Source organism: Chelonia mydas, chromosome 3, assembly GCF_015237465.2.
Source record: "Chelonia mydas isolate rCheMyd1 chromosome 3, rCheMyd1.pri.v2, whole genome shotgun sequence".
In the NCBI taxonomy this organism is placed as follows: Eukaryota; Metazoa; Chordata; order Testudines; family Cheloniidae; genus Chelonia; species Chelonia mydas.
Genome location: NC_057851.1, coordinates 115,701,266 through 115,717,137, shown reverse-complemented (window position 1 = coordinate 115,717,137; position 15,872 = coordinate 115,701,266). Strand labels below are relative to the sequence as shown.

The 15,872-nt window shown below is 40.0% G+C and overlaps 1 protein-coding gene across 2 annotated transcripts in view; it reads right to left on the bottom strand.

Moving 5' to 3' along the window:
* The window catches only part of SNX9 (sorting nexin 9), a 94,235-nt gene that overhangs the window by 40,988 nt on the left and 37,375 nt on the right, over positions 1–15,872 (bottom strand). The window contains exons 3-5 of one of the 2 annotated variants that reach the window (XM_043544257.1): positions 15,031–15,105; positions 14,019–14,141; positions 3,518–3,601 (exon numbers count right to left, since the gene is read on the bottom strand). In XM_043544257.1, coding sequence (XP_043400192.1) covers positions 3,518–3,601; positions 14,019–14,141; positions 15,031–15,105 — 282 coding nt within the window. The remainder of the gene's footprint in view (positions 1–3,517; positions 3,602–14,018; positions 14,142–15,030; positions 15,106–15,872) is intronic. The other variant, XM_037895053.2, reaches the window with a different exon arrangement.

The following is a 15,872-nucleotide window of genomic DNA, read 5'->3' as shown; positions in this document are numbered from 1 at the left end:
TGATCATAACTTTATATTTAAACACTCATATACACTTTTCTCTCCCCACCCGACCCCTTTTTTTCCCCCAGCTGAAGTCTTCCATGCTTGGTCACAGCTTAAAAGTAAGTTTCTTCTTGTGCAAAGGTCTGAGCAAAATCTGCTTCACTGTTTGAGTTATGAGAGGTTGAAATATTATCTCAAGCATGGAAAGAATACAAAAGACTATTTTTTGTCCACAAATATATATCAGAACAGCTGAACTTTAGAATTTGAAACTTTTCAGACATCTAATCCCGAGGATTTATGTGCAGGCCAGTTTGGATAGGGATTCTGGAAAGATTTTTAAAACTTGTATGAGGCTCTCATTCATCACAACTTCACTAGTTAGCCTGGTACTTTTTCATCTGAGATTTCAAATGATGACTCCAATAGCTGCATTGGTGGGGGGCGGGGGGGAATCACAGCCTGTCTGAGGATGGGATGAATGCATATGTATGGGGATGTTAATTGTTTAAATTCTCCTCCAAGTGCAGCCATACTGGACCATTAAGGAGGGATAACTGAAAATGACTGATGGTATAACATGGGAAATATATCCTCCCCCCGTCTTCTTTTGGCAGTTTTAAGTCTATGTTCATCCATGACTATTTCAATGATATGTGCTTATCTGGGTCTTTGATAGGGGAAAAAAGATTTGTGAGTTACAGCTGAACAGAAAATTGATTAAAATAATTACTTTTCTAAGTTTTAATCCTCAAATCTCATGCATGGAGGAAATTCAGCCTGCAGCCATGGAGTCCTTTTAGACTGCTCAATGTTACTGGATGCCAAAATAGCCGTGTTAATAAAACTGCTCACTTTCAAGATTGCACCCCATCCTATCCAACACAGAGCTGGCGATGGTGGTGATCCACACATTCATGACATGCCAACTTCATTAACTGCAACTCATACATATGAACAAGCCACACACCCTAAAGCTCCAGCTGGCACAAAATGCAGTAGCCCATCTACTTAGCAGCACAGATGGCTGTGAACACCTCAACCCAGTGCTCTGAGCTCTGCACTGGCTCCATCAATTAATGCACACAGTCTAGTTAAAGAGCTCTGCTTTGATATTCAAACCCTCCATTAGAACTGTGAATAGTTATAGTATCTAGGATATCACCTCTTCCCCTCAACCAGCACCTCCCAGAACACCTAACATCCACCAGAACAAAGAAACAGTCTATCAACACAGGGAGGCTTACAAGTGCAGGAGATTGAAAGGAATTGGACCTAGACTGTGGAACTCATTCCCACAAAAGCCAAGAATGACCATGGAGCTCACCACTTTCAGGACTGAATGTAGAACTCAGTTATTGGCTTTAGCTTTCCCTAAAAATTTCTTCACATACACACACCCCGTCTACACTAGGGAACCATTGCAATACTTGGGAGGTTCTCAGAACCTCCGAGGATGGGGGCCATGTAAATACCTACTTTCCAGAGAGAGGCACACACATTTAAATAAAATTTCTGCAAATGTCGGATGATGAAACCAGACCTCAAATCAATTGGGATCAATTTGCATACAAGGTAACCAGCTAAGAATTTATCTGGGGGGGAAAATGTGCCTCTTAGGAGGATTGGATACTTGCGATGGAAGGCCTTTGAGCCAGAAAAAGTGAAATCTATTTGCCTCCATGCCAGGCCAGCATCATGCAGAGAGCTGGATCTGGGGCTCTTCTGAGGTTATAAGCTTTTTCTCGCCTGTCAAGGTTCCTTCCCCACTCTGAACTCTAGGATACAGATGTGGGGACCTACATGAAAAACCCCCTAAGCTTATTTTTACCAGCTTAGGTTAAAACTTCCCCAAGGTACAAACTATTTTACCTTTTGCCCCTGGACTTTATTGCTGCCACACTAAGCATCTAACAAATAAATATAACAGGGAAAGAGCCCACTTGGAAACGTCTTTGCCCCCAAAATCCCCCCAAGTCCTACACCCCCTATCCTGGGCAAGGCTGGATAAAAAGCCTCACCAATTTGCACAGGTGAACACAGACTCAAACCCTTGGATCTTAAGAACAATGAAAAAGCAATCAGGTTCTTAAAAGAAGAATTTTAATAGAAGTAAAAGAATCACCTCTGTAAAATCAGGATGGTAAATACCTTACAGGGTAATCAGATTCAAAACATAGAGAATCCCTCTAGGGAGAACCTTAAGTTACAAAAAGACACAAAAACAGGAATATATATTCCATTCAGCACAACTTATTTTATCATCCATTTAAACAAAACAGAATCTAACGCATCTCTAACTAGATTGCTTACTGACTTTTTACAGGAGTTCCGACCTGCATTCCTGCTCTGGTCCGGCAAAAGACAACCCAGACAGAGGGAACCCTTTGTTCCCCCCCCCAGCTTTGAAAGTATCTTGTCTCCTCATTGGTCATTTTGGTCAGGTGCCAGCGAGGTTGTCTTAGCTTCTTAACCCTTTACAGGTGAAAGGGTTTTTCCTCTGGCCAGGAGGGATTTAAACGTGTTTACCCTTCCTTTTATATTTATGACATGGCCAATGAGGACTTTCAAACCCACAGACACAATTGATCTGAGAAGAATTGTCTTGGGGAAACTGCTACGTTACTGGGGTCCTCCTGTTCCTGTTTGGCCCTAATTTGAAACATTGTTGCTCTCATTCAAACTAAGGGAAATCATCTGTAATTTGTGGAATCTGAATTTGTTCTTGCATCTTTGGTTATTTGGTACATGCATAGGCAGGGATGGACACAGTCCAGGCACAATGGAGCATCTGAGATGCTGACTAAAAAGGGAGTGCATATACTGGGACCAATAATTTGGGGAAACCAGCCACCAAGAGATTTTATGTATGCAGCACCTAGGAAAGAACTGCTTGCACAATACTCATTTGCTTGTACACTGCTCAGCTGATTGACAGTGATCAGCTCAGTAGTGGGAAGACTGACAGAAGGGAGAGTAAAGAACCCAGTGAGTGGATGGCACAGGAAATCTAACCTCTGATGCAAAACAGTGAGGAAAGAAAAATAGAGTGGCCTACTAAAAAGGATGAGGATGAGGAGCAGAGACAAGCTCAGGTAGATCTGAAAAGTGACACACTCAGAGGGCTAGAAAGAGGTGAGAACGCAGGAGGAAAAAGCTGAGTTGACTCCTGTGAGGGAATGGGACTGGCTACCGAGATTCTGACCCCTTGTCTCAGGCTACAGGTTCCCTCCTGAGAGCTTCCTTCCTTTATTTATTTGATGGAAAGTCTTCTGGGAAGACAGACAGAAGTGGCAGAGTATGCTTGCTTCCAGCATGAGCAGGAAAAGGACGGATAGGATGGGAACTGAGCTAGTCCAGTGCAGGATAGAATTCCTTCTGTTCTGCTGCCACTTCCTTGTCCGTGGAGTTATACAGATTCATGTAATGGTGAAGATGAAAAGAAAAATTGCGGGGGCCGGGGGGAGGGAAGGGATCCAGTATTTTTACATGGTAATAAAGGATTGGGGGTGGAGGTGGTTTTGGTTTTTACCTGTCTTGTAGGATGAGTTGAAGGTGGTGACTGGCTAAGGTTTTCCAGATTACCAGTCTGAGCAACAGGTGCAAAAGAGTCCACCTTAAAATAAGAAGTGCTCAGTGAACAAGAAAAACAAAAGCAGGAGGGAAGAAGAGACTGCATATCAGTTTTCAATACAATGCAGCAAACTCATTTCTGCAGTGAGGCAGATCAGTGCAACTCATGCATGCCACAAACCTCACAGCATCACAAACATGCATGGCATGCAAGGCAAAACACTTTTATACAAGGCTAGTGTGACTATCATGGCTGCCAGGTTCTAAGCATTCTTTATATACCTGGCAAAGTTCCAGATCACAATGGCACGTTACAGAAAACGAAAAGGCAAGGGTAAAACCCCACAACAACAAAAGCATGCAATCAGCATAAGCTGCTGAATATTCGTTGTTTTAGGAAGAAGTCCACTTAAGTTTCCAGTCTTAAGACTGCTTTGTATTTGTTCCATTCTAACAAATCTGCAAATGGAGCTTAGAGTTGTGCAACCATTTTGTAAAGGGGAATTGAAAGACAGCAGTGTTTACAGTGGAAAGCCACAATGAAAGATCTGGTGAAGAGCCAAAGAACCCATGCCTATCTCACACTCTGCTGAGAGCTGACACTTTGCTTTCTAGAACTTCAATGTATATGCCAAAGTATCATTGGTGGTTCTGCTCTCAGAGGTCAGATACACCAACCTGGACCACGTTAAAGAGAACTCTGAGAAAAGAGCATCTTTTGTATGTCAGGGTGGAATCATTCATTTTCTAAAGAAATATTTCATGAATTTCTATTTATTTAGTTGTGTGATCATGTAATAACTCACTTAATGCATATGTGAAGAGGCAAAGTTAAGGTTCTCTTTGGAATTTTCTGACTTTTGAACAACTACTATTTCAACCCTTATTGCTACATTATAGTCTAATGCGCATATTATAATTACCAATATTGTACGTATGACGTCTTTATACACTCACATTTATGCAAAGTTAAGCTTGAGAAGCTAAGGTAGCAAAAATTAGTACACTTCACAAGGTACAGTCCCTATAATTGTGTTAACTCTTCCACACTGGACAACCTGTCTATTTCGTGGTGACATTCAATCAAAAGGAACATTTCATGGTAACTAACTGTTTAACAGAAACTACTACATGTGGGCAATAAATATGGATTAACATTGCTGTAGGACTCTTCACTCTGCCATACTGCACATATGCAATATTTTCAAAGGGGGGAGGGATTAACGGTGTTGTGAAGTGTGTGAATTAATGCTTTAGGCCCTAATCCTGCAATAGCTCCACATGGACAGATTCTTACACTGAGCAATGTGTAGGATCAAGGGCACTGTGTTATTTTCTGAAGTGCATACCATGAAATATACAGTATCTACATAAGTATCAGGGAACATCAAAAGTTTAAAATTACAGTACATGGAAGAAAAAAACCAACCAACCACACCACCACCCACACAGTATATGCAAAATGGTAAAGTTTTTACAGTGACATTAATTTCATTCTGAGAATTTCCTTCTACATTATTCATTTATCAACCTTTACCCGAAACACAAAAGGGCAGACTCAGCTGGTGTTCTCATGACTCCACTGCCTGCAATTTTCACTAGCTGAGGATCTGCCCCAAAAACATTTTGGATGAAATGTGTTTAATTTTTCACAGGGGCTAGGACAGAATGTCTTTGTAAGATAAAGGGGAGTGGAAAGAGGAAGGGTTCCAGAAATCCTTCGAGCATCCAGGCAATAAATGAAGTCTGAACTTCATCAAACAGTATCAGTGCAAAGTTCTCGGACGTACATTCAGACATTGACACAGTTCTTAAGAAACCATATTACTAACTAGGAGTAACTGTGCACGGGTATCATTCCTGTAAGAACTGCAGAGTACAGATAAGACAACTGGCTCTTCCATGGAACTAGCAGTAGGACTCCGGCAGCTCCTCTGACCCCTCCACTGAACATGCAAAAGAGTCTAAGCACTGTGGAACCGCTTCCTTTGTCCCCATTGAGAGTTCAGATGCTGGCCAAATCCTTCCTTCCACTATATGGACAGATCAGAGTTCCCCCAACTGCAAACCTTCTCCCAGCTCCTAATACACAATATGTAATTTATGCCAAATTGGAACAAAATTAGCTATTTTTATCCCAAGGCAAATTATCAAATTATACAGTTGTGTTTGCACACACGAACACATAACTAACTGCTATTCACTTTCAAAGATACAAGATCTTTTCCTAAATTTGCCTTGATTCGCATTCCTCACTGAGGCCAGTTGTCATGCCAAGTTTGAGTTATGTTATACAAGTGACAAATTTCCTATTGTTAAAAAAAATAGCTTGTATTTTTGTATTTCCCTCCACCTCCACATCCCCTTCCCACACACTCATAACTCAAAACCAGACAATACTATTTAGCTCAAACTTTCTTTGAACAATGTATGGAAAGAGTCATTCCAAGATTTTTTATTTACTTATTTATTTTTTTAAAAAGAGGAAACCGTGCCTGCCAGGAGATACTGGTGGAGAATGGAAGAGAGTCTTAAACTTCCAATTCACAAACAGCTGAACTTGCAGTATACATATTTTAATCAGGAACTAGAGAGCCATACAGTCATTTTGGGACAGAAATAATTTTGCCTCTCATCAGAGAAGTGGTGTCAAGAAAATGGAAGCAAAACTAATCTAAAAAGCACAACTTATCTAAATACTCCTCATTACCAACATACAGCTGAATGCTTGATACTCTAAAGTCACTGCCACATTGCAGAGCTTTTCCCTCAGTGACAGCTGGTGATCAGCTTATGCCCTGAAACACAAAGAAGGATAGCCTTTAAGTTTTAACCAGCAGTAGCTAGCAAGCAAGCTTATAAATCTTAGTCATACTATGTTTCTAGCTTTTATTTAAGGTAAAATCCTGCTAGCCACTAAAAATATTCCAAGCAAAAAAACACTATTTTTGTCCTTTTTTTGGTCTTTTTTTTAAAAAAAAGGTATATAACAAAGACCATAGAGTTGCTACCATATGTGGAGACATACCCATTATGGCTTCCTTTTTTTGGTAGCCACACATACTATGGTCTATCATGCATATTGATAACTTAGAGATGCATTTATTGGTTTTACCAAGATTGCTCATAACTATAGATATGGCCTAACCTGAACAATAAATACACGTCTTGCTAAGGATGTTTGGCCCAACTGGTTTGTAATTTCGTTAATACGCATGTACAGTGGTCTTATTTCAAAAGTTAAGTACCTCAGTGTTTTTTCCCCCTCAAAATACAAAAAACAAATAGCACACTCATTTATTTACATTCTTTAAAAAAAGTTAAGGTGCATAAATGCACAACAAGCATCTCAATCCCATAACTGTTCAGTGAGATGCAAAGAGATCTTATATTCAGTACCAGTTTTCCACCTGACGAACTCTGCTGTTAGAATACAAACACTAAAATTGGGAAACGTTCATTAGAATTGTTGGCAGACCCTTGATTACAGTAACATTACTATTCATCACCAAAAGGAAAAATTCATAAGGATTACTTAACAGAGCCAACCAGAATGAAATATAAACACTTATATTTCAAGCATGCATTCTGAAAGATCAACAGGATCCTACGAAGCAGGCATTACCTTTTCAGAAAAAATGGGAAGATCATACTGATAGTTTTTTGTATTCTAACGAAATATTGACCTAAAACAATAATGAAGTCCACATTTTTTAAATCTACTAACAACCGGACATGACAATTGGCCCCAGATCTGACAACATAATTCCTTGCAAATAAATGAGTATCAATCAATCAGTTGCGTAAGACAAACTATCTTGAATAAATAAAGTACAGTATTTACATAACAGGAAATCCATTGTGGTTACAGTTCCTGGAAGTGACTCAAAAATCAAAGCTGAAGAAAATTCCATTGTTTTTGTTTCAGTATACAAGGGAAAGTATGGCGGGTGTGAAGACCACCAAGTTTCTAATCTCTCTCGAACATACTTTTCAAGATCTGGTTTAGCGTGCACCAATTTAGCTACCTCTTTTAAATAATGTTATTTTAAATTTTGTGTTAACGAGTACCAATAGTTTTCACATAAAATATTGAAGCGATTTATGTAATTCTGAAGCCTTTCCAAGAAGATTAGCAGATACAATGCATTTGTCCATTAGGACTGATCCACCTAGTGGTCTAAAACTAGTGTATCTGCACTGCCACTTGGGGCAAAACCCCAGTGATTTCTGGCCCCCTCTAGGGCTGCAGGTGCTGAAGAGTGTTGGGCAGACACTCACTGAAGTACTATGCAACAACCACGATCTTGGGCACTTAAAAGGTTATCATCTTGAAACCTAGTTAATTAAAGAAAAACAAAGCTAGTTAAAAGGAGTTTGATATAATATCTGCCCACAGCCTCCTGCCAATTGTTGTAGTTTTACAATCACATTTTCCTATTTCTAATGACTTTTTCCTCTCCGCTCCTGCTGAGTGGTACCTCCCCACATACACACACGAGAACAAAAGGGGAAACTGTCCAGATAGAGGAAACAATGAAACAGACTACAAAAAGTACTGTCTAATGCACAAAGTAACCACTGAAAAAAAGTGTTTTCTTCTCTCTAATCTTTCAGTTACAGTAATCATTGGTGTTATTGATCATATGGTAAAAGTTTTCAGTCAGATGTGTAACTTAAACTGACAGAGTCCCTTTAAGAAGCTGTGCAGTTGGGGATCTTGTCCAATCTGCCACTGGATGGCCAGTGGTTAGAGAGACTGGTGAAGGAAAGAAGGACGGGAGAATTGTCAGGGCTCCATGCAGAACTTCCTTCTTTACTTCTCATCACCAGAAAGTACACTTGTCTGTGAAGTTTTATCACTTTAAATCTGCGGCACACCTAGGATGGGACCACGCACTGTTCGATTTGAATACTTCAGTCTGTTAAAGCACATCTAGATGAAGGGCTTTAAAAACCCACCTGCCTGGTCATTTTGGGTAAGTAGGCAAAAGGTTCCCGGCAAGTGATCAGAGCGGGGTAAGCTGAGGTAGACACTTTTGTCTTCCTGTGTCTCTCAGCATCACCAAACTCAACAGCTCCAAAATGAGTCAGCCATCAAACAAACCAAAAAATTAAAGATCAAGAGTTAAAAAAAAAAAAAACACATCGAAATCTTTTTGTTTTCCTTCTGGTTTTTGAGCTTTTAGACTGCATCTGACTCACATTTTCAAGCATTTCTCTGCAAACATGGGAGCTAGAAATTTTTTTTTTTTTTAATTGAAAACAGATTCTCATGCAAGTCAACTGACTTCCAGAGCTAAGGCTTTAAAGAAAAACAAATACCATGATGCATTCATAAAATCATGAGTTGGCAACAGTGGTGTGAGGAAAGCACCAAGTGGTTCTGGGCACTAAAGGTCTCCTCTGGAGGTGATGACAGGAAGGAATGGAATAATAGCTTAGGCAGTGCTAATTCTTTTTTTAGGAGGGTGTAAAGCAGCTGAAGACACTACTGTTGTCACAGGATGTGGAAAGACAGACAGGGGAGCAGAGCAGGTGCTGAGTTGCTGTTCTTTTCATGGGATGGGAGGTGGGGAGAAAATACAGAGTACTACAGGTCTCTTTAATCTAGTGGAGAAAAGCAAAACAAGAACTAATAGCTGGAAGCTGAAGCCAAACAAAGTCAAAGTAAAAATCAAGTGCAAATTTATAAAAAAGTGAGAGGGATTAGCTACGAGAACTAACTACCAAGGGAAATGACTGATTTTTTATCTCAGTGTGTACAAATCAAGACTGGATGCCTTTCTGGAAGATATGCTTGAATCAGGTTGGGCTCAGTAATGGGGTAACTAGGTACAATTTAATAGTCTATGATATATAGGAAGTCAGACTAGATGATCTAATTGTCCTTTCTGGCCTTAAATTCTATAAATCTCTGAAAGAGGAACTCCAAGGCTATAGACACTTTTAATAATCTGAGGTCCTAGATAGTGGACAATGTTACAAAAAAAGGCAAGTTCTTTGAAGCATTTCCCTCTTCCCATTAGCATACTCTAAAACTAAATCTTGCATGGGTTTGGCTGATCTCAGAGGTCCTCAGAAAGGAACGTCCAGTTACACTCTCAGTAGGAGGAGAACGGTGGCCGAATGTGCGTTTGGCAGACTGAAATGCCGCCGGCACAGTTTACAGAACAATTTGGATGCCAGTGTCATCAGTGCTGTCTGCATTATTGTGGCTTGCTGTGCTCCACATGATCTTTGTGAATCCAAAAGGGGAGCCATTTTCTCCCAAATGTACCTCTGACAGTAATGGACTGCTGAACTGGCACACTCAGCCAGAAAGTGCACCTGTCACAGCTGGAGCAGGATGCACCCAGGCAACAGAATCAGGGAGCTTTGTTCACCCACATTATGGACTTGCATGGCTGAATGGAAGAGGAAGAATAGTATGTTTATGTATTTGCACATCTCTTTTTACTGTAACTAAAGTACTCGCTGTACACTACGAATGGGGTGTTTGTGTGATTGTCATGAATTGTCAATTGTGGATGTGATGATCGCTTATACAACATGGAAGGGAGAGGCAGTGGTTTTTATGATATGAATTCTGGGTTTTCATTATGGATTGATCTGAACAGATGTACTGAGAAATTGTTTGGATACAACTTCCTCATTGCACCTTACGATGTTTATCTTTATGCTTCGAAATGTACATCATACGATGTGATGCAATGATAGTAATAAACTTTTAAAATAAAATAAAAGCCTTTATTTGTGAACATGGCTATACTACCAAAAAAGAGATATTAATAAGCCTCTGCTTAACTTGCAATATTGCAGATTCCACAATATTATGCTTCCACTACGATTCTGACAATGGGAGCCCTGGGCGGCTGCTCTCAGGCTCAGGTCCCCACTCTCAGCCCTGAGCTGCTGACAGCAGAAACACGGAAAAGTAATAGTGGACTTTTATTATTTACAATAAAAAGGTCCATTATTACTTTTCTGCAATTTTCCATGGCTTGTCCGCAACTTAGTTGCAATTTTTTGACAATCATCCTGCAATTCAAGTAGGGCCTTACACATTAAAGCATTGCTAGACAGGCAAGCTACCATTATAACATGAAAACACCAGTAATAAACCAACACCAAAACTAGTAATAAAATAAAGTCCATAGCACAACAGTTTCATAAGCCAAGGCAAAATGTGGTATGCAGGGTCCGTTAGAACAACAGCGGGGACAGTTACTCCATTTCTGACAATGTCTTTTAATGGGAATAGTGCCTCTGCCGCATCCAAGAAGGTAGACTCCCACTTAGCAGAAAATCCTGGCATCAGAACCTTTTCCAGTGCAGCCCACGTTGTCATCTATGAATCAGCTTCTGTGGTCCACAAAGGCCTGTATATCAATGGAGTAACACCCTTTGTGATTAATGTACTCATGTGCTCCTTCAGGAAGGCAAACTATGGGCACATGAGTCCCCTCAGTGGCCTCACCACAGTCTGGAAACCCCATTCTCTCAAAACAAGCAATTACTTCAGGGATATTGTTTATGCCCACCACCTCTGGGCAAATCACACATCCAATTGCCTCAAAAACCTCAGTCTCCACTTTATTGACGGTTGACTATCCAACACCAAACTGGTTAGCAACGGTAATAATCTGGGGTAGCCAGCTTCCAGACAGTTATAGCAACTCACTTCAGAACCTTCATAGTCGCCCTCGGGTGTGTGTTGTGATGCTGGAGGATCAAGGTAAGCTACTCACAAAACTCCAGAAACATAGCTTTCTTCATATGAGAGTTCTGGAGCCACTGTTGGTCATCCAATGTCTGCATGACGATGTGATGCCACCAGACTGTGCTCGTGGTCATGCTCTAGAAGCCATCTACACAGGGAGCATCAGTAGCTATACCAACAGTTGTGAGCAGCATCAGCTAGTTTGAGTCTGCCACGTCTGTATCATCTTCCTCCGACAGGTGCCTTTGGTAGGACAGAAAATGCCACCAAAACGTACACTAGCATCTCATGGATGTTCTCCTCCACATTGCTGGCTCCAGTTGCTAGGTGTGCACAGACCCAAAAGACGGCTTGGCAGGACACATCGGCAGGCTACAACAAACTTCCTATAAAGTACCAGTCAAGTTTTCCCAGTGCCCCCAGAACCAACGACTAGAACAGCTACAGCTGGGGATGGCACTAGGAAGCCAGAGATAGGCTGGATTGACTCAGGTCTGTGTAGTGTAGCGTAGACAGGACTCTCACCCATGCTCGGACAAGTCCAGAAATTCTAAACCAAGGATGAATATTCAGTGTAGATGCTCAAGCCCGCGCTCACAAACACTGAGAATGCAGGCTCGAGTCCAACAGATTCTGGGCTTATGCTGAAGTGTAGACATACCCGATGGCTTCACATAGAAGTTGAAAATGCTGGGGAGACCAATACATATTACAAAGCAAAAGAACAACTGCATTCACTCTCATGGGCAAAACACTAGTACATAGAGTTGTAAAAGATCTCCATCCATTTTACACAGTCTTGCAGTGCAAATAAATAAAGTACATTCAGAAAACTACCAGCTGTTTTTGGAGAGTTCCATGAATTGGATGTGCCTCTACAACTGTTTTGATAAGAAAGCTATTTTCTTTCCAACATGTGAGACCTTTGCACTGCACTGCACTGCTGGAAAGAATCATGTATTTGGCTGTTGACCTCTGGACTTCAAAAAATTGAATTACCACCGAGATTTCGACATGTGAAAGGATACAGTTTGTAGATCCATATGAGATTACCAGATATACATTAGCCAGGTACCTAAAATTTACTAGCCAAAGGCTAATCAAATGATGAGGGGGATATGCCCCACTTGTAAGGTCGAGGACAGTGCCCAGGTAAGAAGATCAGCCCCTCCCCCTTCAACTGCTGCAAATGATGCTGCTGAATGCAGTCCTTTAGTTCTGTCTCTATGACTTGGGCTCCTAAGTGCTGTGGTAATACACAATAATAATAATAACAACAACAACGTTGACCTCCAGATAGCAGTAGCCCAATAAATTGGAAACTCCACCCACTCTGGCTGTGGAAAGGATCTTACTCTTTTCATTCTCCATACACCCTGAGAGCCTCCTGACTTTGGAAAGGAAGGGAACTAATAGCTGGCCCCCTCTTCCCACCTCTCCCTCCCCACATCCTGAGAAATCTTCCCACAAATAACTCCATAATCCCTGTTCATAGTTTTTCCATGCAGCAGATGAGTGAAATCAACAGGACTAATGTCAGTTTCACTGAGGTCCAGAGGATTATGAAAAGCAGCAGTGAAACTGAGCAGGGTCTTATGAGTTTCACTCTGCCACTAACAGCAGAAGCACAGTCATCTGTCCACAGACTCAGGAAGACAGCTCTGCAGTGGTTCACTTATGGAGGGTTATTTTGCAGCCATAAGAGACGGTTTAAACTCCCCACTCACCAGATAGTTTCCTACTCACAAAATGGCACGCTGCTGAGTCCTAAACTGACCTGCTATAAAGTCATGGTAAACTAACAGCAAATACCAGATCCAGACGTGCCAAGTAAAAAGAAAACCTTTATTGCTGAGTGCTGAAAAGTTATTTTGATAAAAATGTATAATATTTCTACAATGTCAAACTTGCATGGTACTCTACAGAAAAGTAGAACAGCAGGTAGAGTTCTTTTATACAGGTCAGAATATCAGATCTTAGAAGCTGCAATTCTACAAGCAGATGCTGCTAATAACCAAAATTAGTGGAGGTGTACATTCTGACAAGATCAAGGTACAAAAGAGGAAAATATAGGTAGGAGGTTTAGTTTAGTTCATAGATTTCTATGATTTTGCTTTATGCAGGAAAAGAACAAAAATTAGAAATAAGAAAATAAGCAATTATTTATGTTAGAATTATGCTAGCTTTTCCAGGAGCAGCTTTTCTAAAATTACACAATATGAACAAATGAGCTGTTTTTTTTAATCTTCAGCAAAATTTTAGATACTTCCATCACAATTGCCTTTTCCATGCTTTTTGTGAGGACTTACAGTAGAAACTCAGTTACGAACGCCAGAGTTACGAACTGACCAGGCAACCCCACACCTCATTTGGAATGGGAAGTACACAATCAGGCAGCAGCAGAGACAGAAAAAAAAAAGAAAAAGAAAATACAGTACACTATTGTGTTAAATGTAAACTACTAAAAAAATAAAAGGGAAAGTAGCATTTTTCTTCTGCATAGTAAAGTTTCAAAGCTATATTAAGTCAATGTTCTGTTGTAAACTTCTGAAAGAACAACCATAACAATTTGTTCAGAGTTATGAACATTTCAGAGTTACAAACAACCGTCATTCCCAATGTGTTCGTAACTGAGGTTTTACTGTACCAATATAGTACAGTGCAATTTAAGAGCATAAGTAGTATTGTCAATAGAGCCTATTATGCTTACAGTGCCAAAAAGAAACCGACGATGTACCTGGTTATTGTTTTTAGCAGCTGAGTTGATCTGAGCTGTACTTGAAGAGAGGGAATCAAAAAAGGCTTGGTCAGCTACTGAATTGCCACAAGGAAATCCATCTTTTGCACCTTCCGTTAGAATCTGAAAATGGACAAAGCTGTTTTAAGACATCTGTCATTCTTATAGGAAATAAGTTACATTGTTTTATGTGCTGTTGTTACTTCAATTGTTCTCAGGGTCACTAGAACTACTGAAATTAAAGGATTTTAAAAATGAATTGATAGAATTCCATCTTTAACCGCAGACAATAGAATCAGCTCCAAACTAACAATCCAGAGCATTGTGTACACTTCCTGCATTCAATGATTTATCAAATTTGGGTATTAACAGCAAGTATGGCCCACTGTTTTATGGGAACTGGAAGAGGACAGGAAGAAGTCTATTGTTGTATGGCCATGTTAGTTGCATCACTAGATAATTTGTGGAAAAAAAGCCTACACCAGAATCAGATTTTTTTTTTTTTTTTTTTTAATAAATCAATCCTCATTCTTGTACTTGTTCAATTATTCTGGAACAGGATGTGAGTATTATTTTTGGTTCTCTTGTGAACTACCAGTGACATTAACATTTTACAGATTAAACAATCTCCACTACGTACAACTTCTCCTTTCTCTAAAGGAGATACAGTACACTAGGCAGCACTGAAAAGTCAGCATTTACCAGAAGTTACTATATCCCCTCTCTATACTTAGAATAGGCAGTAAACATGATATGATCACTTGACTTTTTTTTTTAAAATAGTAATTGTATATGGTATTCAGATACGTGTTTACTCTGACCTTCTAAACTATTAATACAAAATGATTTGTAGTGGAACTAAGTACTGCCATCTTTCATCACGGCTTCAGTCTAGAGAATTAAATGAAGGTTTCCAATATTAAAATAAATAAATAAATAAAATAAAAGCACGGAATCTGCTTTAGCTCTGCTTTACCAAGTATTTCTGTATTGTTATATTGTGGTCTCTTACTTCAACATAATCTGTTGGAACAAGTCCCCTCTCTCCTTTGCTGTTTTTTCCTTCCAACCAACCTCCACCTATGTCCTGAAAGAAATAAAAATAAGCATTATACAAATATTTTCTCTAGATTAAAGCATACTTCAGCATCTACTATAGTTTTGTAGTTGATACTTGAAAATAGGATTTGAGAGAAAGATATGACTGAGACCTTGGGCAAATTCATTTAAACCTTCCAGAGCATCAATTTTCTCATTATAAGAGGAAGATAATATTGACCAGGCCTCCCTCACATAGATGTTGTGAATTTTAACTGTTTTCAAAATTGTAGGAAATTATTAAAAAACTAAGTTAACAGAACATTAGCTAGCTTGCAAAGTCAAAAGAACGTGAAAAATTTAGGTTGCGCACACAACCTTAATTCATCCCCCTTGTGCACATGCATGGTGATACAAGACTTAAATTACATGATCACATACTGTTCGTACAGTACCACTGCCTCATTCAACACACAGGATAGACAATGCTCAGGGAATGAATCAGAATTGCATAGACAATGAGGCTGTTTGTAGGATCTCCACCTCATTTGCTGCAGATGTTGGAACTGAATGGAGGCAGAGAACTGCAGGAAGAGTAAGGATTGTCTCATGCATTATGGCAGGTGAATGCCATACCAAAGAACTCAGAAAATAGTCCCTCCCACCCTTTTTCTTGTCTGTCTAGTTTGTAAGCTCTTAGAGATAGAAACTGTTTCTCGCTAAGCATTTGTACAGTGCCTAAGACCGGGGGAGAGGTGGGGGTGTGTGTGTGCGCTAGATCTCAGTGGAGCCACTCCACACTAGCATAATATATAT